The sequence below is a fragment of the Miniopterus schreibersii genome (genome assembly GCF_964146895.1).
Source record: "Miniopterus schreibersii genome assembly, chromosome: 18".
Lineage (NCBI taxonomy): Eukaryota > Metazoa > Chordata > Mammalia > Chiroptera > Miniopteridae > Miniopterus > Miniopterus schreibersii.
The window spans coordinates 18,665,348-18,690,193 of NC_138121.1; the positions used below are offsets into that span (position 1 = coordinate 18,665,348).

The following is a 24,846-nucleotide window of genomic DNA, read 5'->3' on the forward strand; positions in this document are numbered from 1 at the left end:
CAGAGTACATGCCCGGGTTGCGGGCTCAATCCCCAGTGGGGGGCTTGCAGGAGGCAGCCGATCAATGACTCTCTCATCATTGATGTTTCCATCTCTCTCTCCCTCTCCCTTCCTCTTTTTGAAATAAAATAAGATATATTTTAAAGTGTACAATTCAATTGCTTTTAGTCTATTCAGAGTTGTATAATCATCACCACAATTAATTTTAGAACACTTCCATGTTCTAAAGAGGAAAACCTTTAAAGATCTAAAGATACCCCTGTATACTTTAGCTATCACCCCCATTTCCTATACCTCCAAGGTAAACACTGCCTTACAGTGGTATTTGTGTGTGTGCAAAATGTGTGTAACTTAAAATTTACAATTTCAACCATACCGTTCAGTAGCATAAAGTACATTGACATTATTGTGCAGACATCACCACTACCCATCTCAGAACTTTATCATCTCAAATGGAAGCTCTGTGGCCAGTAAAGAGTAACTCCTCATCTCACCCCTTTCCCCACCCCTGATAATCACCATTCTGTCTCTATGGTTAGACTATTCTAGGTATTTCATATAAGTGGAATTATGTAGTGTTTGTCCTTTTATATCTGACTTATTTAACTTAGCATAATGTTTTTAAGGTTCATCCATGTTGTAGCATGTGTCAGGATTTCATTCATTTTAAAGGCTAAATAGTATTCCCTTGAATGTACATACTACATTTTGTTTTATCCAGTCGCCCAGTGATGGACAATTGGGTTGTCTCCACCTTTTGCCTATTGTTATCACATATTTTTGAACACAGAAGTATAAGTTAGTGTCCTGATTTTATGTTTGGGAGACATAAAAGCTAAAATAAATGCTATAGAGTTTAAATCCCATAGATTTAAAAGGGATTAGAAAAGGTAATGTAGGTTATGGGTGTCAGGGCTGGCTAATAAGGAGGAAGGAGGGATTTGTGCCAAATGTGAGATTAGCGAGAGGGTCAGTGTGGGCACTGGTAAGAGCACACACATGGTATCACATTATCAAAGCTTTTTATCATTTGAGATGATAAAAAGTTTGAGATGATCAGCGAACCCACCCTGTGGAGAGTTCACATCAGAGTGTTGTGGGGGAAAAAAGTTGGGGCTGGAATATGGAAGGCCCCGATGCATGTCTAATAAAACATCCTTATTTTATCTTGAAGGGCATGGGGAGCCATTGAAGGTTTCTGAGGGAGGTACTGCAGTCATGTGGTGTGGGAGAGCAGTCTGGAAGCAGGGGGGCTTTTTGTGAGGCTGTCATCACTCAGGCTTGAGCAGGAGGAAAGGCATCCCTGGGTCCCACAAAGCCATCTAAATGTTTTGTTTGTTTGTTTGCTTGCAGTACCTATGCCCCAGTGAAGTCCTTTCTTCGAGTAGACAAAGAAAAGGTAAGCTCCCTCCTCCACCCCCTTCATTATTCCCACCTCAATGGAAACAGTATAGATCTGACTCCTGGTGTGCCTGGTCCTGTGGCTCAGGTGTCCCCTAGTGCCCTTCCAGGACCTTCGGTGTCCCCATCTGCTGGTATGCCTGACCTCCACAGAGGCTGCAAGGAACCAGGGAACACAGATGAATGGGTCCAAGGGCAAGCATGGAGAAACTTGCAGAAGCTGCTCAGAGCCTGGCCTGAGTCTCCAGGCCCCCCAAACCCCTCATGTACCTGTCCTATTTTCTCCTCCCAGGTCCAGATCTACAACCCAGCCTTCTTCAAGTACATCCACGACAGGTGGACAGAGCATCATGGGCGGTACCCTTCTACAGGGATGCTGGTGCTCTTCTTTGCCCTGCATGTGTGTGATGAGGTGGGTAGCCCAGTGGGGGGGTAAAATAGTGGGACCCGTGGAACAGGCAAAGCAGCGCTTCTCAGGGGTTAGGGGTGCCTCAAGGAGAATGTGATTTTGTAGGGAGAAACCATGTGGTTTTGATTTCCTTCCATTTCTAGGAATGGATCTGCATTTCCCAAACTTACTACTTTAATGATTTTTACCAAATCTTAAATCACTTCACTTAAAAGTTAAAAGTACTCCATTAAAAAAACAACAACGGGAAGTTAGCCAGGGTTGAACTAGGGGTCAGACGGGTGGAAGGGCAGCTGGAAGGGAGCAGCCGTCTCCCTCGGCGCCTGACGTCCCGCTTCCCGCGCATCCCGCGCTCTGGGAATCCATTAGCCGCCGGCCTGCCGGGCTGTCGTCGGGTCGCAGCGGCTTTCTCCTCCCCCAGTACGACCCGAGGCTCTCCCGCGAACTGTCTTCCACGGTCCCCGACGTGAGGTGACCCGCTGCGCCCTCCCCCGCAGGTGAACGTGTACGGGTTCGGGGCCGACAGCCGAGGCAACTGGCACCACTACTGGGAGAATAACCGGTATGCGGGCGAGTTCCGGAAGACCGGCGTGCACGACGCCGACTTCGAGGCCCACATCATCGACATGCTGGCCAAGGCCAGCAAGATCGAGGTCTATCGAGGCAACTGAGAAAGGTCTGGCCGCGACTCTTCAGGCCCGGCCGCCAGGCGCCGGTGCGCAGCCCGGCCGGGGACTCCAGGCCAGCCCCATGGCGGACGCCTCCGCAGGAGCGCGGCGCCTAATCCCGGGCGACACCGGGCCGCGGTCTGGACCAATCATGCTGCAGCCCAGCGAGCGCCGGCTGTCTCCTGCCAATCACAAGACTAGGGGCCTGGCACCAATCAACGCTGCGGTAGGGCGGAGCCTATGTTTATCTCAACCAATCATGCGGTTTAACGAGTCAACTTCCGGCACTGGGCCCCGTCTCCTCCAATCAATGGCCTTCGGAGGCGAACCGGCCGTGTCTATCCCCACTCCCCTAGGCTCTTCGGTAGGATTTTGTTTCACGCTTGTTAAAGAGTAGAGGTGGCTTCTGTCCTCGAAGAAGTGTTTTCCTCAGGCTTGGTCGGAGCTGTCACAGGCGCTTGCGGGCCTGACCCCGCCAAGGACGCCGAGAAGGAAACGGAGGGGAGGGCTGGGTCACGGCGGCTCGGCCTCCCCTCCGCGGGAGTCCCTTGTGGCCTCGGGGTGTTCGAGGGGCGGGCCAGGTGGTTTCCAGGGAGCGCTCTTCCAACCCAGAGGAAAAGCCAGAGCTCTCCCAAAAGGCTCCGGGCCTCCGAGAGAATTTTAGACCCTACATTTCTCTTATCGTTTAGGCTGAGATGGGTGTCAACCCACCAAAGAAATGCAGTGAGAATCCAGAGGGCGCGTGAGTCCCCTCATCCTCCCTCCCCCCCTCCCCGCCTTTGGCCACCCTATGGAATGGCCTTTCTGACCAGGGCATTTAGTATCTCACCAGAAAACGAATCGTGTTCACCCTTTGATTGGGGGCAGAATTCGCCTAGGGCCGAACTCTGGAACAGGTGTAAGGAACTGGGCAGGGGACAAGGAAGCCCCCTCACATCAAATGTAAGGTGCTTCTCACTCACGTGTATCCTTGGCCTCTACTTTGCGCTACAACCTTGAGTGTCTCCTTAGGCCCTGGGCCTCCTCACCAGCCTACTTGCTCTGGAAAAAGAAATCAAAACTTGCCCTGGGATTGATTGGGGCGTTGCTGCTTTTCTCTTTCAGTCTCTCTCAGTCTCCCTCCCTTCCTCCTCCTCTCCCTCACACACACAAACACACACACGTCTTTGGCTGGCTCAAGGGAGAGGGAGCATCACGTGGGAAAGAAGGCTGGAGATGGGGAGCCCAGCTGCCTGGTGCATGCACCTTCTTCCTTCACATATCACCCCAAAGAGGAGTAGGAAACCTCTTGCTTGGGGGTGGAATTTGCTTTGGGCTCATAATTTAGTTAACCTGAAATTACCAGGTATGGCTGACCAACAAAGATTCTTTAAAAATTCTAAGCTGGCCGTGGAAATTGCTGGGAGCCTAGCTGGGGAGGAGTAGACTTGCCCCTCTGCATGCCTCCTCCCCTGCCCATGGGTCTCCTCCCCCACGCTCACCTCCTGCCTTCTTGCTCTAACTCACTTTTCACTTCCAGCTCTGGAATGGGCTGGGAAGCTAACCACCACTAAGGGATTACAACTGGAAGCTACTTGCACGTCTGAACCCAGCTTAAGTCCCTAGAGGAAGTTGCCGATGGTCTTCACCCTTAAAGGTTAGGGAAGTTTAGGAGGGGAAAAGAGCTTCTGTGAAGCTTCCAAACCACTAAGAGGAACCCCCTATCCAGCAGTGACAACACAGATATCACCCATTTTCTTAGTGAGTTGGTACCACCAAGCAGCCTCCTGGCCATTGGTGTAGTTCCTGCAGCTGGCTGAGGGAATAGTAACCAGGGGGGTATTAGAGGAGGGTTGGGGCTGGGCAGTGGGTGCCCCCAAAGGTTAATATATTGAGAATTTAGCTTGAGTTTGTACCTTCCTAATTCCAAAAGTAGGTGGAATAAAGAATGGGGGTGGATTTGGGCGGGCCTTTGGTGAATTGCCTCTCAGGGCCTCCTCCCACCATTCTAGAGAGCTAAGGCACCAGCCATTCTTGCCCGCCTCATCTCAATGCTTCCTGAAGTGGCTGTTTTGAGTGTTTAGAAGATGACAAAAACAATGCAATTATGCCAAACAGTATTGAGCAGAATAATTTATTTCTTTTTTGTTGTTGTTCCTTTTTGTTTTGTTTAAAACAATAAATACCCATTCTGGAAGAGGTAGGTCCCAGCATCCAGCCCAGATCTCCTTTTCTGCAATAGTTATTTAAACAAACTTTTTATTTCCTTCCCTTTCTCTGTTTCTGAATTAAAAAGAAAAAAACATTATATAGTCATTCATCTGTTTCAAAATATCAGTGGGGAGCTGTGACCAAGTAATGGCCAAGAATGTTGGGAGGAATGTATGAAGGGGAGGGATGGACTCCCCGACACCCTCCCCTTTGCATGAGGCCTCCCAACCCTGGACCCACCAGCTATGCCCTTCTGGAGGGTGATCCTTCACGGTGCCCAAGTGGGTCAGCAGGGCAGACACTGTCCACTGCCAGGGATCAACACAGCATGCAGATCCAGCAGGCATCAGGATGGGGCTTTTCCCCTCCATTTCCAAGTTCTGTGGGACGACCCATGAAGCCATAGGTGTGGGTTGGCAGGAAATCAGAATGGTAGCAGGTGCCCCAGGCTTCTGAGGAACCTGCTCATGCTCTTTCCTTGGACAATCTGGACCAACAAGCGTACTTCCATCATGCTATGGAATGCCACTGAAACGGTTTTATAATTTAGTTATAATTTAGTGGGTCAGATAACACGGATCTTATGATGGACTACTTAGGGTCCATAGTCACTTGGTGTCCTAAGATTCAGTTTCTGCCAGTGCCCAAGAACTGCTTTTCAAGTGAAGAATACTTTTTGTGGAGGGCACTGGTCTTTATCTAAAACCCTAGGTCTCGGGGCTGTAATTCTCCTGTTTGGAGTTGTTAGATACTCCTTGTAGCATTTGGTGGGCTGAATCATAAGGCCTGGTGGTAGGACGGGGCAAGCACAGCCTGGACTGCTGAGAACCATTTCTTGTCCTGGTCCCCTACTCAAAGCCTGTTGCATTGTGTGTCATAATTGGTTGCAGCAGCACTCTCAAATGTTGTCACTTGCCTCCAGAATCGGGAGCTCCACCAAATTGTGTCCCCCACCCCCATGTTGGCCAAAGACTATGTTGCTTTGATCCAGCAAAGATACCACATCAGGAAACATGGGTTGGCATTACCACTTGATCACATTTGCAATAAACTCATTCTCCTGAGTCAGATGCTGAGTAAAGGGGATTAGGAAGAAAATACCCACCCCTGCATAATTCAAGTTTGATGGAAGCACCATTGTCTGCAAATCCTGCGGGGATGTGGTGTGGACTTTATATATATTTAAAAGAATAGTTCACTGATTTTTAGGGAGAGGGAGAGGGAGAAAAAAACATCAACGTGAAAAAACATCGATCGTTCCCTCCCATACACACCCCGACCAGGGACGGAACCTGCAACCTGGGCAAGTGCCCTGACCTGGAATTGAATTGGCAACCTTCTGGTACACAGCATGATGCTCAACAGAGCCATATAGGTCAAGGCTCTTGCCCTTTTTTAGTGAAATGTATTTTCTCTCTCCTTGAGCATCCAAACATATATAAAGTTCTCATCAGGCCATTCCATAAAATGAACTTTATCTGGGGTGAATTAATTTTGATGTTTACAGTATTTATTTCTTAGCGTTAGATTTCTTCTCTCCCCGCAGTCCACATATGGGTTTAGCAGTTGATTCTATCTGGCTCCCCACTCCTTTGGCCCTTATTCTAGAACCAGGCCTGCTGACATTCACTGATCTGGGGATGTCACAGACCAGGCGGGCAGAGTCAACAGAACTGTGTGTCAGTTACCGGTGACAAGGGAATGGGGGGGGCCAAGTCCTCCTACCACCTTTCTGGGCCCCAAGTTTTAACATAACTCTCATGCCCAGCCATGGTGCAGGCCAAGTTCAGTCCAGTTCCCACCCTGCAGCAAGCCTGGCTGTACTGGAAGCTTCCAGACCCCTCTACTCCACAGGACCTAATAGCCTGTAGCTACTCCATTTCTGGACTGGAGCCCAACAAGCATTTGGCTTCAGCTGCGCTCACCACTTTGCATTTCTGCCCCATTGCTAGTCCACAGAAATATTCATCTTGTTTTTGGCTGATAGTGTTTTCTATTTTCTAGTTTTTTGTATCCCTGTTGTTTTGGGGTCAGAGTGGGCATTGCTTAACTAGAGTACTGGGAATCCATCTCCTATCCTCATGCCCTGCCTGTCTCCTTCCTGTAGGAGCACCCACCCCCCTCACCTGGTCTCCTGCCTTTCTGGAAGCTGCTCCCCTTTCAACCACAACCTTTCTTTTCAGAACCCTTTCCCCCATCTCCAGCTATAGCCTGCATCTGCCCCTCACACATACACCTGCACAGTCCCTCTCTATCGTACCTGATTTCCCCCATACACTCAGTCTTTCACTTTCACTCATTCATATCTGTTCCCATCTGGACCCTTTGTATCTCCCCATTCACTCAGTCTTCATGGCTCTAGCCCACACACCACAGCCCTGTCACTGCTCACTTAAGGTAACCAGAATCACTCACAGCCAATGAGCAGGGCAAAACATTTTGATACAAGAATTTAGAAAATTTACTGCCCAAGAACTGCCACTACAGGAAACAAGAGTAAATAATTTATAATAATGGGATGAGAAAAGCTTTTCTAGCCGTGACATAAAATCCGGATCTCTTAAAATAAAAATGAAATTTAACATTAAGATCAAACTTTTGTATAGCAGTAAGGAAAAATGAGTTTGTAAAGATAAACTAGAAAAGCATCTACCACTCTAAAACAAAGTTTAATTTCCCTAAAATAGAAAGGTGGCCAAAAATCATTAAAGATTGACAATTCAATAGTAAAATGTGAGACAAGAATGGCCAGTATTCCAAGAGAAAATACAAATATCCAATAAACTGAAAATTTGCCAAACCTCACTAAATACAAAACAAAAAAGCAATGCTGTAATCTATTTTTGCTATACAGACTGGCAAAGGTTTAAAAATTAATGTACAGGATTAGCAAACAGGTAAGAAAATAGTATTTTTGTATAATTGCAGTAACATAAAATTGGTAAAACTCTTTTGGCAAACTAAGTTAGCAATGTATTAAAAGTTTAAATGTCCCTGCTCTTTGACCCAACAACTCTACTTCCAGGAATACGTCTTAGAGGGAGTCTCAGCAGGGCACAGAGATGAGTGAGGATATTCATGTGGCACTGTGGCAACACAACACAGTGGAAACCCCCACATGCCTATGACTAGAGGAGCCATGAAATAAATGCTGAGCAGCTACACACTGGAATGATGCCATTGTCAACAGTGACACAGATCTATGTGTGCTGGGCACATCACAGGTCCAAAATATGCTGGTAAGAGATTCACAAAGACAAAAATAAAAGATCAACAAAATATGCTGGTAAGTGAAATGGCGGGTTACACAAGAGTGTAAATAGAATGTTCACATTTTTAAAAAGCAAAGTAGATTGATGTATGCAAATAGAAGGCAATATATTGAATGTTCACCAAGCTGCTAGCAATGGTGACCCCAGAGGTGGGGATAGAGAGCACTTGCACTTTTATATAGGTACACACCCAAATACATTTTTTAATGAACATGTATTAGTCTAATAACCAGAAAAATAGAAATAAACACATACCGAGATTAGTAAAATGTTTCATAATTATTTTAAAATTTCTTAACATAATGAATGATGGGCATAGCTCTAATTTATGTGTCCATAGTCATACCACGTATGAATTAAAGTAACCAATAGGTCCACTATTACAGATGAACAGCATAATCCAAGTTTTCACTTAGTCATAACTTCCTTTCCAAACTGTGCCGCTCACCTCCAGGCATAGTGTGACACCCCATGGATAAGAACCAACTCGCTCCACCAGGCATGTGTCAGAAAATTGCCCAGTGTCTCCTGGCTACCATGACTGACTACCAGGTGCCAAGCAGATAGAGCAAATGCCAAGAGGCAAGTCAGGCCTGGATCCTCAAAGGAGTCACCTACCCTTGCAAAACGAACCCGTCTGAAGATTCACTAACTTCCGTGTTTCTCCCCAAACCGAGGTTTACAAAGCAGCCAAGATGCTTACTCAGGGAGAAACAAAGATACCCTCTGGCACACAGAACAGAGGTTAAAGAGATTAACTGGACACCTCTGGATTTTAGGAGAAGGAAGATAGCCCCAAGTGCAGGAGACATTTGTGACTGGTCTCAGGGACAGAGGAGGGGGACAGCTCGCAGGCCTCTCTGCTGCCGCTCCCCATGCTCCATCCAGGCAGCGGGCCTCTCGCACAGGGGTGGAGGATGGTCCCAGCACCCCCAGCTGGAAAACAGGAATAGGATCCTGGGGCCAGTGATACCAACAGTGACCAGAATATTACAAAGATGGGGGAAAACGTAGCTTAAAAAAATGGGGGAAAAGGACGAAATTTTCCAAAATGTAAATTTTCCTTTAACCTTTTTCAATCATTTGCATAATTTTTGTCAAGTCCAAATGTAATTTAAAATGAGGTAGGTGCCTTTGTCTTTCGGTGACTGTCCAGATCTATGCTATGAAAGCACTAGGTTCCTGTGCAGGGACTGGTGGAGCTTTTCAGTTGGCTATTTTCTCAATCTCATCCAAATCATCCGTGTCCAATCTTTCTATTTTCTTATCTGAGGGAAAAAAAAGAATCAAAGAGAAATCAACATGGGGTTACTGTGGAGACACACACCTAGGGAAGGGGCAGCACAGCAGGGAGATGAAACACACTGGGTAGGAACACGTCTGCCTCTGGCCACATTCATCCTTCATTTATCCCCAAAGGCTTCTGGTGCCTGAGAAACAGACACTCACAGCAACAGTCAGAGGCCGAGACCCCCAGCCTGGCCAAGGGGGAACTGTCATTCACGTCCCTGACACTGAACTCTCCAGGTGTGCTCTTTGAGAGCTTCCATATTGTAGGGAAGGAGGGGAATGGGGACAGGGACAAAGCCTCCCTAGGGGCCATGGGAAAACCTACTCTTCCACCCACCCTTGGATTTGGCCCTATAAGGAAAGGGCCCCGGCAGAGGACAGTCCCAGAGACTCACTAAAATGCTCCTGGATTCTGTTGAGGATGTTCATGCTGTGCTTGCTGTCAACCATGTTCACTGCTAGGCCCCTCTTGCCAAAGCGGCCAGTGCGCCCGATCCGGTGCAGGTAAGTCTCATTGTCTGGGTTCCCATCCTTGTCCACGGGAAGGTCAAAGTTGATGACAACAGAAACCTGTTCAACATCGATACCTGCATGAAGGAGAGTTGGAGAAGAGTAAGGATGAGAGACAGAAGTCACTGTCACTTGCCCACAGTCAGCCTGGTGCACCAACTTTGGGTGGAGGGAGTCAGGGTGGGCCAGCTCTGGGATTCACAGACAAGCAGCACACAGCAGAACCCAGAGGAAAACCATAAGACTTTGGCAGGTGCTAACAAAATTATGAAGTCAGTAAGAGAGCCTCTCCTAGACACAAGTGCCTGGAGATGCAACTGAAACCTCAATGGATGCCCCAAGAAGAGCAGGTGCTGTTCTAGACCAGTCAGAAGCCTGTACATTCCCTTCCACCAAGTCAGGACTCGGGCTTCTGTGAAAGTTCTTATCTGCTGAGGGAATCCAGCCGCCTAGAAAAAAATGTCATCACCAACCCTGCTGAACTCTCCCAAACCATCCGAGTTTTTCATATATGAGGATTTTTCTCACTACTCTGAGTCTGGCAGACCAGGACAAATCTCTGCTCACCACGGGCACACACGTTGGTGGTCACCAGAACCTTCTCTTTGCCCTCTCGGAAGCGCTCAATCACCGCAGCCCTCTGCTCCACCATCATTTCACCACTCAGCAGAGCCACCTGGTGGCCTTCTTTTGAGAGCTCTGCTGCCAGCCAACTGGCTGTTTTGCGGGTCTGAAGGATGAAAACATTTGAGAAATCAGTCCCTGAAGAAAATATTTTTGATCTGGAAGATTCTACCTGAAACTTACCAGCAAAGGGTTAAATTTCCTAAAATTGTTAACATGATGGTATACCAAGAAGTAACAATGTGCCCAGCTAGCGTTGCCCAGTGGTTGAATGTCAACCCATGAATCAAGAGGTCACTGGTTAGATTCCCGGTAAAGGCACATGCCTGGGTTGCAGGCTCCATCCCCAGTATGGTGCGTGTAGGAGGCAGCCAATCGAGGATATTTCTCTCTCACTGACGTTTCTATTTCTCTATTCCTCTCCCTTCCTCTCTCTAAAAATCAATGAAAACATATTTTAAAAAACAAATTTATAAAAAAAAGAAAAAAAAGAAACGACATTACCTGGGTAGTAATTTTACAAAAAAATTTAACCTAAATATAATCACAAGGGGGAAAAGTCAGAGAAAATCTACTTACTAGCCTGGACTCTAAGATAACCATGTCATGAAAGGTAGGGAAACTGTTGGAAACTGTTGTAGATTAAGGGAGTCTCAAGGGACACAACTAAATGCAACAATCTCTGATTGGCTCTTAGGTTTAACAATAGCCACCAAAAGCAATAAAGAACCTTTGCATGCCAAGTGGGGAAATGGAATATGGATGAACTGTTTAGGGGATAATATCACTATCACTGTATCACTGTTTAAGGTGTAGTAATGGTATTACTAAGGTCATTCTTAGGAAGTATTTATTTTTAAATATATCTTCATTGATTTCAGAGAGAGGAAGAAAGAGGGAGAGAGACAGAAACATCAATGATGAGAGAGTCATTGATCGGCTGCCACCTGCAAGGGAGGTCCACAACGCCCACATGTGCCCTGACCAGTAATTGAACCTCTATCTCCTGGATCCTAGGTCGATGCTCAACTGCTGAGCCATGCCTGGCTGGGCTCTTAGGAAGTATTTAGGTGTGAATTTTCATGATGTCTACAACTACCTTTAAAATGATTCAGCAAAAAAGAAAAAGTACAGATATGTCACACATAGATATGGATGAAGCAAATGTGGCTAACTGTTGACAACAGGTGATGGGCACAAGTGTTCATTTTATTTTTTTCTTTTCTATAGGTTTGAAAGTTTAGATCTGAGCTTGGGAGAGGGATGCCACTCTAAATTATATGTCTTCCAACAACAGAGTAAGAGTTGTCTAATTCTTATATCCTTTAAATAACATTTTGAAATTTTCTTCAGAAATCTTAAATATTTACTCCTGGGGGAAAAAAGTGTTTTTTTTGTTATTATAAACAGGAATCTATCCTTCCATTTTCTAAGTGTTTGCATTTAAGACTAGAAAGCATTATTTTATACTGACTTTGTAACAAACCATCTTAATTTCTTACATCAGTTGATTCTCTTGGGTTTTTTAATAATACATCACATACAAGTAATGTAAAATTGAAGGGGCTCTATGCTTTGACTATGTATACCTCAGGACACCAAGAAGAAACTGCCTCTTACATCTTCACAAACTGTTTCTTTCCTGGCTCCACAGAGGAAACCTGGTCCTCCTCAGCACTAAGGTGGAGCCAGCTGAGAGGGAGGGGAATGGGCAACACCTTTCCATGGAGCTCCTCCTAGGGCAGGCCTGCTCCTGCTGCTACTCACATGGCAGAAGATCATGGCTTGAGCAATGGTGATGGCCCCGTAGAGGTTACACAAGGCCTGGAACTTCTCGTCTCTGTTATTGCACAGGACGTAATACTGCTTGATGGTGTCCAATGTCTCCTCCTCACGTTTCAGTTTGATAATGTTTGGGTCTGGAACCACTTTCTGGGCAAATTTCCAGACAGAGTCTTCAAAAGTGGCAGAGAAAAGCAGCATCTGGCAGTTCCTGGGCAGCATCCTGCAAGGCAAGGCCCAGGTGTTTGGCATGACCCTGAGTTTCACACTGGAACAAACAAGCACAGCCTCCCCGGGCGTGGATGGTCTATATCCCTAGGAAGGTGGCAGAGGTGGAGGAGCACTGTGGGGAAGGGGCAGGAGCAGACATGGGGCAGAGACAGGGTGGTGTTAGATTCCCTAAGTCTTTTTCCTCAACCCAGGCTGGGAGTATGGTCATTGCTGACATGGCCCATCAAACAAATGCTTCTGAAGGTTCTGAAGCAAAGAAGCCAGCATGAGAGAGGAATTGGATATAACAGGTGTAGACATAGAGAAGAAGATTTTTATTTGCAGATCTGGAGGCTGGGAAGTTCCTCCCGGATCCAGAGTCTTACCTTTGGATGCGGATACTCTGATCTTGGTGGCCCTGAGTAGCTATCATCACATCAGCCTCATCCAGAACAAACACCTTGATCTTCTTGGGGTCAATGAACTTGAGCTTGGCACACCAGTCTAACACAGTCCCAGGGGTGCCAATGACAATGTGCTCACTGATCTTCTGACCTCTTTCCACTGTGGAGACAAGATGTGTTCTGTGGGTATTTCCATGGCAAAACCAGCTCTGGAAATCAAAGCCTTGCCCATCCTTCTAGAGCTAACAGAACAAGTTAATTATTGCCTCCTACATGCACCCCAACTGGGGCCAGGGATATCTCTTCAACTTTTCTAGGTAATACCGAAACTGTCTCCTACCGTGACTATTTCAGTGTATACTCCCTGCCAGGAGTGTGAGTGTTCACGTTCTGTGTCTTCAGTAATACTGGTAATTGTCAGATTTTTTCATTTTTGCCCACCTGCATTTTTGTGTTGACTAATGAGGCTCATCTTTTCATGCTCACTGGCCATCTGAATTCTCTTTTTTATGAAGTGTCTGTTCAACTAGGCCTCTTTTATCTATTCTCCTATTAGACTGCTTCCTTTTTTCTCAATGACTTGTAGCTTTTTAATATTCTGATAACTTTCTAATGACCCTCTTCCCCATTTTAACCCATATTCTCTGTATTATACTCTGCAGAACACACAGAAGAAAGAACTTCTGGAGGATTTCTGATTTTGGTAAGACCAAGTGAGCTATCCATGCTCTTACTCTTACTAAAGCTGTGCTTACTTTTAAAAAAGGTATCTGACCTCTACCTTGCATCCTCAGTGCTGCCATCCCTCTCTAGTAAGCAGCTTCCAAAATTCTGGATGCTAAATTCAAAACCCTGTCTTCTCAGTGAAGAACTCCAGGACTCAGGGATTTTCTAACAATGCAAAATCTTATTTTAAGAGCAAAAAGAGCCCGGCCAGGCATGGCTCAGCGGTTGAGCATTGACCTAGGATCCAGGCGATCGGGGTTCGATTCCTGGTCAGGGCACATGCCTGGGTTGTGGGCTTGATCAGTGACTCTCGCATCATTGATGTTTCCATCTCTCTCTCTCTCTCTCCTTTCCTCTCTCTGAAATCAATAGAGATATTTTTTTTTAAAAAAAAAAAGAAAAAAAAGAGCGGAAAGAACTGTTAAGAAATTAACAATTAAATAGATTTGCTAAAATCAATGCATTTGGGCTCTAAAGTCAGATTGAACCAGAGAGCTGAATAATCATTACCACATCTGCAACATTCAAACACCCAACCACCCTACCCTGCTCACTGCTTAGGGCTCACCCCTTTATACTCACATTTATTGCCTCGAACAGCATAAGCAAGCTTTAGTTCCGGATGAAATTTGCCCATCTGCTCAATCACTTTTCCTGTTTGAAGCGCCAACTCGTAAGTTGGGGAGAGGCATAGGCACTGACAGGGAGATCATAAAGGATGACTTTAGGAGACCCTTTTAGTAATAGACAACAGGTTCTAAAGCAATAAGTATGCTGATGTTATTACAACTTGAACCGTTCAGGAAACCACATCCCCTTCAACCAGGCCAACCTTTCAGCTTGGCTGGGTGGATGCCTTTGGAAGCTATGGTTTAAGGCTGCTTCCAAATGAATTCTACCCAGATCCTGCTCTGCCTCAGCCACAGTTTGAAGCATAGGAAACACTGAGAACCCTCCAGAGGCACCCCTATCAATCCCCCACCAGATGGCACTGCCCTTCTCAGGACAAGCAAGTCAGAACCTCAGGATTCCCCAGCCCTCACCTGGGGGTATCTCTCCGCTGGTTCCACTCGGCTGAGCATGGCCAGGACAAAGGCAGCTGTTTTACCAGTACCAGACTGAGACTGGGCAATCAGGTTCTGTGGGCTTGATCAAGGAAGAAGAGAGATGAAAATAATATTGGTTCAACACAAAAAAGGTGTCAAAATGTTCTTTCTGGGTGGTTGGAATATAGATTTCCCCTTTAGTCCAGATTTTCTGCACTGAGCACCATGATATATTTTTTATATGTTGTTAAAAAACTGCTTAAATATATGGGAAATAATGACTGTTTTAGATGGGTTCACACCAAGAAATCCTCATTCTAGGCTCTAGCAAAGCTAGTGCCCTAGTTAGGTACCTTAAGGGCCCCATGGAAATTAAGACTACAGAATAAGATCTGTGCCAAGACAAATCCCCGAGGACATTTTCTGCTGAGCACATTATTTTTATAATGTGCCTCTAGGCCCTGGGTCCTTCTGTGTGTTCCCTTTTCCCATCTTTATGGAAAATGTGAGATACCAAGTCAGACAGATGCTTTAGAGGGAACTTTCACATTTTACTTCAAGTAACCCATTGTCATGGAAATAAGTGGCATTTTTGACATTAAAAGGGGGAGGGGGTTAAACAGCTCTGGTCAGTGTTGCTAAGTGGTTAGAGCATCAGCCCACGCACCAAAGGGTGGCGGGTTTGATTCCCGGTGAAGGGCATGCACCTGGGTTGCAAGTTCAATCCCCGGCCCTGTTCGGGGCAAGTACCAGAGGCAACCAATTGGTGTGTCTCTCTCACATCGATGTCTCCCCCCAACCTCCGCCTTCTTCCACTGTCTTGAAAAAAATCAATGTCTTAGTCTCAAGACAGTAACAGCTGTTGGTGGATGACATTGAACCAAATTCTGAAGAGGTGCATACTCACGGCTCAGCAAGCATCATGGGTAATGCGTTCTCTTGTATCTTGGATGGTCGATTGAAGCCCATGGCATAGACTCCCTGAAGAAGCTGTGGTTTCCTGGGAGGCCAGGGAGAGAGAAGATGGATTTCTAGTTGTTGAGACTGTTTTAAAGTCCTAGAATTTTATCTTTCCCTATATCTAGCAAAGAATGATGCTTCCTATTTTTGTCAGACATATTTTCCTATGCCTTAAAAAAAACACTATCTAAAACAAAACCAAACCATCTTTTCCTACTAGATCTTAATCTACAACTATTATACAATTCATAAAATATAGACTAATTTCCTTTTTGGAGAAATTTATGCTTTCAGCAGACCCACAAATATGATTGACCTTGGGTTACAAGTGTTCCCTGGATTAATTCATGGTATAAAATAAATTATAAAAGACATTTAAAAATAACACTGCTTACTATGCTGCTAAGACACAGAAGTCCCTTTGGAGAATGGGATTTAATTTCTTAGTGCAGATATTAGATTGAACCAGTCATTTTGTGTTCAATAGTCCTTCCAAAGCCAGCTTGGAAAAATCAAGCGTTAAGTACTTGGAAAAATCAAGAAGTAAGAAAACTGATTCAGCCAGTTTCTAGTAGCTGATCTATATAGTACATAGGTAAGGAGGGGTTCAGTTATCATAGTGACCTTTACAAATGCTCAGATTTATTTAGGTCTAATCAAAATCAAGAATAGGAAAGCACAAACTTTTTATATAAGCAGCTACACAACAAATACCAATTAAAGTTGCTCTTACATCACATTTACAATAAGCTCTCTGCTACCTCTAAACAGGGTGTTTAACAAAAATCATACTAGAGCCCTGGCCCGGTAGCTCATTTGGTTAGAGCGTTGTCCCAGTATCCCAGGGTTGTGGGTTTGATCCCTGGTCAGGGCATACAAGAATCAACCAATGAATTCATAAATAAGTGGAACAACAAATCAACAATGTTTCTCTCTCTCCTTTCCTCTCTCTCTAAAATCAATAAATAAATTTTTTAAAAATCAGACTAGATTATTTCCAAAGAAAAGTCAAACCAAGTCAATACTTCTGTTCTCTAGGCCTTCCTTGGAGTTTAACAGGATCTCTAGAAGGCAAATTCTTCTGGTCTGTGTTGGTTCTCAGACACAAAGAACTTTGAAAACATAACCTTTGGTGTCTGCCATTTGGAAGAAAAGGCTGTAACGCCAGCAGATTCTGATTTGGTTGTCAAGGAAACAAAGTCACTACTGAATGAGGATTTTCAATTGACCTAAGAGCTTTCAGTGGCTCAATTTTTTTCTTTTATTTTGCAGATTAATTCAAATCTTTTAAGTACAAAACAGACCAACTATATTAGGTGACCTAGGTTTCATTCTTTGTTTCCTTTGGCTACTAACAGCTAAATCAGAGAAAACTTGCCTTTTCAAAGAGGACAATTCGTCACTGGTTGAACTGAGAGCTCCAGTCCTTTAAATGAAAGGAACTTAAAAAACCCACTGATACTTGGAAAAGCAAACTGTCAGTTCAGGAAACAATAGAGCACATCTAGCTTCCCTAATACAGTTTATGAACAGAAGCAGAGATGACAGATTTGTTGAATGAAGCCCTTGAGAGGAAATGATACAGAAAAGTATAATTTCCTGAAATCATTTTTAAAAAGGCCACACTTTGAAAAAAAACCATTTGTTAACAACTTGATTTAGTTCTAGTTTGCTCTAGCATTTTAAGTGTCTTTTACTCTAAAGCTGTGATAATAGTTAGCAGAAATGTGGCCCCTGTTTTCCAACAGTAGGCATACTAGAGATTTTGCTGAATAAAGGCAAAGAATCTATTTATTCCATCACTTTATTATTGACCAGCAGAAAATAGCTGGTCAATGATTTGAGTCCTGGCAGGCAGCAAGAGTGGTGTCTAAGTCCTGTGTCACTCATAACACCCAGCACAGTGGCATGCACATAAACCAATGATCCATAAACACCTCTTTACTAACTTACTGAAGAAACAAAAAACTTCGTATGAGTTTTCATAATTATCTCTTTAAAATAATGACACATTAGAAGTCATTCTAAGTACAAGGCCATACACGTGCTCCCCTAAGACTTAATTCTGGATTTTTTAAAAATTCCAGAATGTTGAAGGCTGCTTTGCACTATAGGTCCTGGGAATCTTGTACAGGCTCTTTTGACAGATTTTATAAAACAGATAAACTATTCTTAAGACCATAAACCCTATAGTCTAGCAAAAGGGCTTACCTAATAAGAAATGTTCCTGACATCCAGAAATCACCTGTCAGCCAATATTTTATTGAAAGTTCTAAGAGCATAAAAGAAAAAAGACTTTCAGCTATGATGAATAAACTTGTGGCATTTAAAAATCCCTATCAAGAGGAGAACTGGGAAGCCAAGAAACAAGGGTGGGAGGGAGACCATCACTGTTACCTTTTTCATACTTTTTGACTTTTCAATCATGTGAATTATTAACTAGTCAAAGAAATAAAATACATTAGGATTTTAAAAAATAAAATTCCCACAAGAATCTCTGAGATGCTAAGTTTTATAAGAGAGGGACAGGTAAGAACAGCTAAAAGGAACAAATACTCACAGCCGAAGCTCCTCGAAAGACTTCACTGAGTAGAGGGGGGACTTTGGATCCCGCTGCAGGACTTCCACTTGGTTTGTGTTATCAACCAGGTTGCTTCTGATCAGCTTGTTGAGTAAGGACTGAGCAGCTCTGTCCTCTGTCAGGAAAAAAACCCAGTAGGTTTTCTTTTTGTTTTGTTTTTAATTTTTTTAAATTTTTATTGATTTTTAGAGAGAGGGAGAAATAAAAACATCGACTTGCTGTTCTACTTATTTATGCATTCACTTGTTGACTCTTGTATGGGCCCTGACTGGGGATCGAACCTGCAACCTTGGCATATGGGGACAACACTCTAATCAACAGAGTTACCTGGCTAGGGCCACCAGATTTTTTTCACAATCATCTGACAAACTCCATCCTTGTGACACCTCCCCTTCCCCTTTATGGTTCATTCCCTAAAAAGGGTATCTATATTCATCTCCACTTCCTCTCCTCCCCTTCTGTTCAATGTTCACTGAAGAGAGGTTTACTTAACCTCTACACTTGACGTCAGTCCCTGTCAAGCCCACCAATGATGTCTACACTGCTAAATCAATTCAACAGACAATTTTTAATTCTTCTCCTATTCGACTTGTTACCTATATTTGACTCCCTACTTTGGAAAAAGTTCCTTCTTCGGATTTCTGGGACAGCACTCTCTTTTGGTCCTTCTATATTACTGACTGCGCCTTCTCAGTCTCCTTTGTGGATTCCTCCTCTGCTCCTTCATCTTGTAACTCAGAGTGCCTCTGGCTCCAGAAAGGCAAGTCCTGGGTCATACTCTGTCTCTTGCTACAGGGTTTCAAAGAGTAGTTACCTTTCTCTTCTTCATCTGTTTTCTCTGCAGTAACACTGGTTTTTATAACACCTACACAAGAAAACAGTTGTCATAATCAGAACAGCAAATATCAAACCCACCCAGGAGGTAGGACAGTGTAAATACTAAAACTTATTTAAGTGATCAAACTGTAAATAGTTGGCATTTCTTTGTATTTAATAAATTTTTATTCCTAGGAAGGTTTTAAGTGCATAAGAAAATTCCAAATTTCTAGAAATTTTGGCTGACTTCAAAGTGATCAGAATGTCACCTCTGACTTACTTATCCTATCATAAAACATAGCTTTATATTAGCAAACATAAACATGAGAAAGAAAAATTAAAAGACAGAGGTAAAATGTTCAGTTTTTATAAAATGTATGATTATAAACTTGCAGGACAAAGTCTCAACTTAAGTAAACAGAAGTCAGTAGCTTACATAAATACAAATAGAGATATAAATAAAAAATCCTATTTATAATAGCAACTAAAAAGACAAAATACTGCACCTAGAAATGAAGTTAACAAAAAATATGCGAGATTTACATGAAGAAAACTTTAAAACACTCATAAAATGCAAAGAGCCCGGCCGGGTGTGGCTCAGCGATTAAGCGTCGACCTAGGATCCAGGAGATCAGGGTTCGATTCCCGGCCAGGGCACATGCCTGGGTTGCAGGCTGCAGCCGATCAATGACTCGCTCATCATTGATGTTTCTATCTCTCTCTCTCCCTCTCCTTTCCTCTCTCTGAAATCAATAAAGATATATTTAAAAAAAAAAAAATAGTAATAATGCAAAGAGGTACAGCTAAGAAGCCCATAAGTAAATTAAAACGAGACTCTAAAATATTCACTTAACCCACAAGAAGGCAGGAAAAGAGGCAGAGAAACAAAATATGAGGGGACAAACAGAAAACAAATAGTAAAATTGCTAACCTACACACAATCAATAATTACCTTAAATGTAAATAGATAAAACACAGAGATTATTAGAATGGATTAAAAAAAAAGCAAGATCCAACTGTCAGTTATCTACAAGAGGCACACTTTAAATATAGACACAGATAAGTTGAAAGTCAAGGGATACAAAGAGATCTATTATGCAACTAGTAAGCATAAGAAGGCTGGAGTGGCTCCCATAAGGCAGAATTCAAGACAAAAAGCATCACCAGAGATAAAAGGGGATATAAAAGGGTCTATTCATGAGAACGACATAAATGTGTATACACCTGAAAACACATGTGCAAAACACAGGAGGCCAAAAAAGACAGAATTAAAGGGAGAAATAGACTATTCCACAATTGTAGTTGGAAGTTTTAACACCCCTCTTTCAAAAATGAAAAGAATTAGACCAAACAACAAACAAAAAACAATTAAAACATAGAAGATCTGAACAACACTATTAACCACATTGGCCTAATTGACGTTTACAGGATACTATACCCAATAACTACAGAATACATATGCTACAAAGTCGAAAGACAAATAAAACTGGCAAAAGTATTATCAACTTCTATCACAGTTAAAGGGTTAACTTTAATGTTTTTATTGATTTTAGAGAGAGAGGAAGGGAGAGGGACAGAGAGATAGAAACACTGATGAGAGAGAAACATCGTCCATCGGCTGCCTCCTTCACACACCCTACTTACTGGGGATCGAGCCCGAAACCCGGGCATGTGCCCTGACCGGGAATCAAACCAAGACCTCTTGGTTTCTAGGTCAACACTCAACCAACTGAGCCATACCGGCTGGGCTAAAGGGTTAACTTTAAAATACAAAGTTCTTTATATTTAGAAAAAAGACAAAAAACTCAACAGAAAAATGGGCAAATGACACAATCAATTCAGGAAAAAGAAATATAAATTCTTTTCAACTTATGAAAATATTCAACCTTACTGATGAAACACAAATTAAAATACATTATGCTGGTCCACCATTTTTACTTATCAGATTGGGGAAATTCCAAGATTTTTACTAAAAATTCTGTGGTTAGGCTGTAGGGAAACAGACTTTCATGTTTTACCAATAGAAATATAAATTGGTACAATACTTACGAAAAGTACCTTGAAAATACTGATAAAAATTGCAAATGCATATACCTTTGACCTAGCAAATCCATTTTGGGGAATTTATCCTATAAACATATTTGCATACATGTAAAAAGAATTAAGTTCAAGGTTATTCCATGAAGGACTGTTTATAACAGCAAAAGAATGTTATCAACCCAAGTATCTATCAATAGATGATTGGTTAAATAAATTATGGTGTAACAACGCAGTATAATACTATGCAATTATAAAACACAGTGAGGAAACTCCATTGTACTGATAGGAAAAACTTGCCAAGATATGTTGTTGAATAAAATAATGTAAGTATACTGTGTATACCATGACATCTTTTGGTGAGAGAGAAAGAAAAGGAATCTGTATTTGTATTTCCTGTGCATAAAGAAACTTTGGAAGAATACAAATAATCCAATAAGTGGTTAGTTATGGGACAGGATAGTATTATGGGTTGAATTGTGAATTGTGGATACCCCCCACCCAAATTCATAAGCTGAAGTCCTAAGAATGCACCTGGGAATGTGATCTTATTTTGAGATAGGGTCACTGCAGATGTAATTAGTTAAGATGAGGTCATTAGGGTGGGCCCTAATCCAATATGATCAATGTTCTTATAAAAAGGGGAAATTTGAACATAGAAATGTACATAGGGAGAATGTCATGTGAAGATGAAGACAGATCAGGGTGATGCTTCTATAAGCCAAGGAACGCCAAAATTTGCCAGATCCTTCCTCATATCCCTCAGAAGGAACCAACCCTGCTGACACCTTGATCTTGAACTTCTGGCCTCCAGAACTGTGAAACAATACAATTCTGTTGCTTCAACCACCCAGTTTGTAATACTTTGTTAGGGCAGCCCTAGCAAACTAATAAAGGTGGAGATTGGGAACAGGGTAAATGGTGGGCCAGCATGGGAAGGCCTTCACTTGTTTATACTGAGTTTTGAACCCAGATTAACCTTTAAAAATTTTAAAGAAACATTATCAAGCAAACAGTGATGATACAACCCAATAGTGATTCTTGATTTTAAGGAGCCAGAGGCTAAATTATGGAAAAATAATATATCCCCTTCAGTGTGAAACTGACTTTACTGGCTGTCAAATCCAGTGCTGACATTTGCTGAACATGCTAAATGAAAGATCCTTTTCACATTACAGCTATGAATACAAAACAGAAGCAAACTTGTATCCAGCTTACAGCTTGTAGTGACTCACCATTGGTATCTGGTTTGACTTTCTCTTCCTTGATCTGCAAATTACTGATCTGAATGGAAATAAAAGAAAACATTTGAGAGCAGAGCCATAGGATAACCTAATACCATGAATTATTTATTAAGCTAATGTACACAAGTCTATGTGATAAAATGAAAAGAGGGTTTCTACCAACTATTAGGAAGCAACGTTTTATTTTTTTAATATTTTTTTTATTCTTTAAAAATTTTAAACCATAAAGTGTTTATATTCTTGCCTATATTTAAAAAGTTAAGAGATTTTTCTTTTAGGAAGCAATGTTTTAAAACATTAAGTGACATTAGCTTCCTGATAAGCAAATTGTTTAGAACCAGATACCAAGTATGTTTAGGCCTATGTGATATAATATCACAGCTAGATCAGGGTCATAGGTTTAAAAAAGAATTTGAAACCTATTTTCAGTAACTGTCTTTTAGGGAAGATCTAATGCTAAACACTAGATTGTAAACTCTAGAGTGCCAGAACCATGTACTATATCACACTTTTTTATTTCTTTGTGGATAATTGCCAGTTTTACACCTCTGACCTGATTGTTCTCCTGAACTCCAGGGTAACAATGCCAAATGTCTAATGGGTTCTGTGCAGAAAAGAGTTAACATAACAGGCCTGACTACTATTCTTAGGAAAGCCAGCTTGGAAGGTTGGCCACTGGCTGGCATCTGGGAAGGTGGATTTTGAGAGGGTTCCTACCATTCCCAGAACTGCTGAGAATTTCCACACTAATCTCCATCACTCCTAATATATTCAGATCTCTGCAGTCCAATAAATCTTGCCAGCTCTCAATCTAATGTTGTCAGTGTCCTTAAAAATCCCCATATTAACCAAATAAAGCCTCTCCTCTTTATGTTCTTAGTTAAGGTCCAAAGTACATGCCCTACATATTTTCTGTACTGCTCCTACAACCCAATAACCTTAAGCTGCAGCAAAAATGAGTTCTGATTCCTGTTCTCTAGGCAAGTCCAAAACTTTTGTGCATTCTTTTTTCCTAAAATGCCTTTCACCTCCACCTCTATCTTAAAATGACTCAATCTCTAATATCCTGCTCAAATGTAAGCTACTTCAAAAGGAATTTCCCTCACTGTCTTACTCATAAATGTCCTCTCCCTGCTCAGAGTTCAGTTATTATTCTTCCCATTTTCATAGCACTTCTCACATTCTAGCGTTCCTAACTAGATTGTAAAGCTTCTTCCTATTTTCCAGCGAATTTAGTCCACTTCAAATATCCGCTGACAAAATAACAATCCTCGCAAAGCAATAAAGGGTGAGAGAAGAAGTGTAATTTACGCATTAAAAAGTTAACCCCCCCAAACCACCAAAAAAGCCAACTATCTTCTTAAAGCCAACTCCATTATCACTAAACAAACCTATTTAGATATAAGAACAGAAAGTCAGTTACACTATAATTACTGTCTAGTTGAATGGACTGTCATTAATCAAAGAAGAACCAGTACATGAAACTTAATGCCACTTTAAACATGAATGAAACAATTTGTACTGCCTCCAGACAACATTTGTAGTAGACTGAAATATATAAAAACCTAAATCTGTTATTCTGCATAGCTACAAACTACCAACCATATTAAGCATGGATCTAAAAAATGTTCAAATAAGACGCTCTCCTTCCCGGGAGCAAGCCTAGGCCTTTCTTCCCTCTCAGGTGTGCATCTCCTAAACTCTAAGGGTCCCCATGAGACTTGCAATTAGGGGAGCAATGGACAGGGGCAGCTCTACGCAGGCTAAACCCCTGAACCTGTCTCCAAGGCCTCCTTTTCTCTGGCTTCCCAGTGAGCCAACAGAAACCCCGCCAAGGCTCAGTTCTTTCCTATAACATTGTCAGAGAGCCAAAGCAGTCTGGCCTGAGCTCTCCTGTTGCTTCTTCTATCCTAAACACTTCCTTGTTTCACTGTCCCCAGCTTTAATATACGTACTCTCAAAATAAAATAAAAAAATGTTAAAATAAGAGGAGCACATAATCATTCTACTCTTGATGAGCATCAGCATCTAAATTTGCCTTTCCTTAATATGCCCGCTGGGAAGATGCAATACAGGAAAGACAGCAAACGTAGCGGGGGCAGATCTGCCACAGGATTAAGTCTTTTAACTGGCCCAGACGAAAAAAAAGGCTCGAAATTGATCAAAGCGCAAATCAGTACTGATTCCCGGGTGGGCCGATGGCCTGCCCCACCCGTGGAACTCCCTTCTAAGCACGGTCCGCCTGGGCCCTCCTACTTCCTTCCCCCCTGGAGCTGAAGCCACTGACCGACTTGACAGCTGCTTCCTGCTCGTCCACTGCCAGGGCCCACGAGTCGGTAGCCATGGTCCGGAGAGAGGGAGGCCTACTTTTGAAAAAAAACCACCGCACCGCAAGCCAGCACCGTTCCGGAGCCCGCCGCAGTCGCAAGAATTACACTCACGCGGACCGGAAGCGGCTGTGCTGAAAAGTGACGTCAGTTCCTGTCCGGCGCGAGACGTCACCATTCCGCGCCGCGCAGGCCAGGCCTCGGGCCCCGCCCGTTCCCGTCTGGCGCCGGCCCTAGTTTTCCGCGGGTTTTCTCAGGCGCGGCCTTTTAGCGCCTTAAAATCGCTAAGGTCCCTGACGTGAAACAGCCCTCACTTAGCCTTACTTCATACTGAAGTAACCCGGGTTTT

At 43.2% G+C, this 24,846-nt stretch overlaps 2 protein-coding genes across 5 annotated transcripts in view; one reads left to right on the plus strand and one right to left on the minus strand.

Moving 5' to 3' along the window:
• The window catches only part of ST3GAL2 (ST3 beta-galactoside alpha-2,3-sialyltransferase 2), a 42,591-nt gene extending 37,826 nt beyond the window's left edge, over window positions 1-4,765 (plus strand). For all 3 annotated transcript variants that reach the window (XM_081117841.1, XM_081117842.1, XM_081117843.1), the window contains 3 exons: window positions 1,354-1,399; window positions 1,694-1,813; window positions 2,308-4,765. In XM_081117841.1, coding sequence (XP_080973967.1) covers window positions 1,354-1,399; window positions 1,694-1,813; window positions 2,308-2,481 — 340 coding nt within the window. In that variant the 3' untranslated portion in view covers window positions 2,482-4,765. The remainder of the gene's footprint in view (window positions 1-1,353; window positions 1,400-1,693; window positions 1,814-2,307) is intronic.
• Window positions 4,766-7,109: 2,344 nt separating this feature from the next.
• On the minus strand, window positions 7,110-24,624 carry DDX19A (DEAD-box helicase 19A). Of its 2 annotated transcripts, none has more exons than XM_081117839.1 (12): window positions 24,458-24,624; window positions 22,162-22,210; window positions 18,888-18,938; window positions 18,053-18,188; window positions 15,440-15,532; window positions 14,530-14,632; window positions 14,069-14,183; window positions 12,743-12,920; window positions 12,132-12,369; window positions 10,308-10,470; window positions 9,626-9,817; window positions 7,110-9,208 (listed from the first exon to the last, which is right to left on the minus strand). In XM_081117839.1, exons 1-12 carry the CDS (start codon window positions 24,512-24,514, stop codon window positions 9,147-9,149), a joined length of 1,437 nt encoding a protein of 478 aa, XP_080973965.1. In that variant the 5' UTR covers window positions 24,515-24,624; the 3' UTR covers window positions 7,110-9,146. The 2 variants fall into 2 exon arrangements, with proteins under 2 accessions (XP_080973965.1, XP_080973966.1); XM_081117840.1 differs by having other exon boundaries at window positions 17,704-18,188; window positions 24,458-24,617.
• Between the last annotated feature and the right edge of the window lie 222 nt (window positions 24,625-24,846).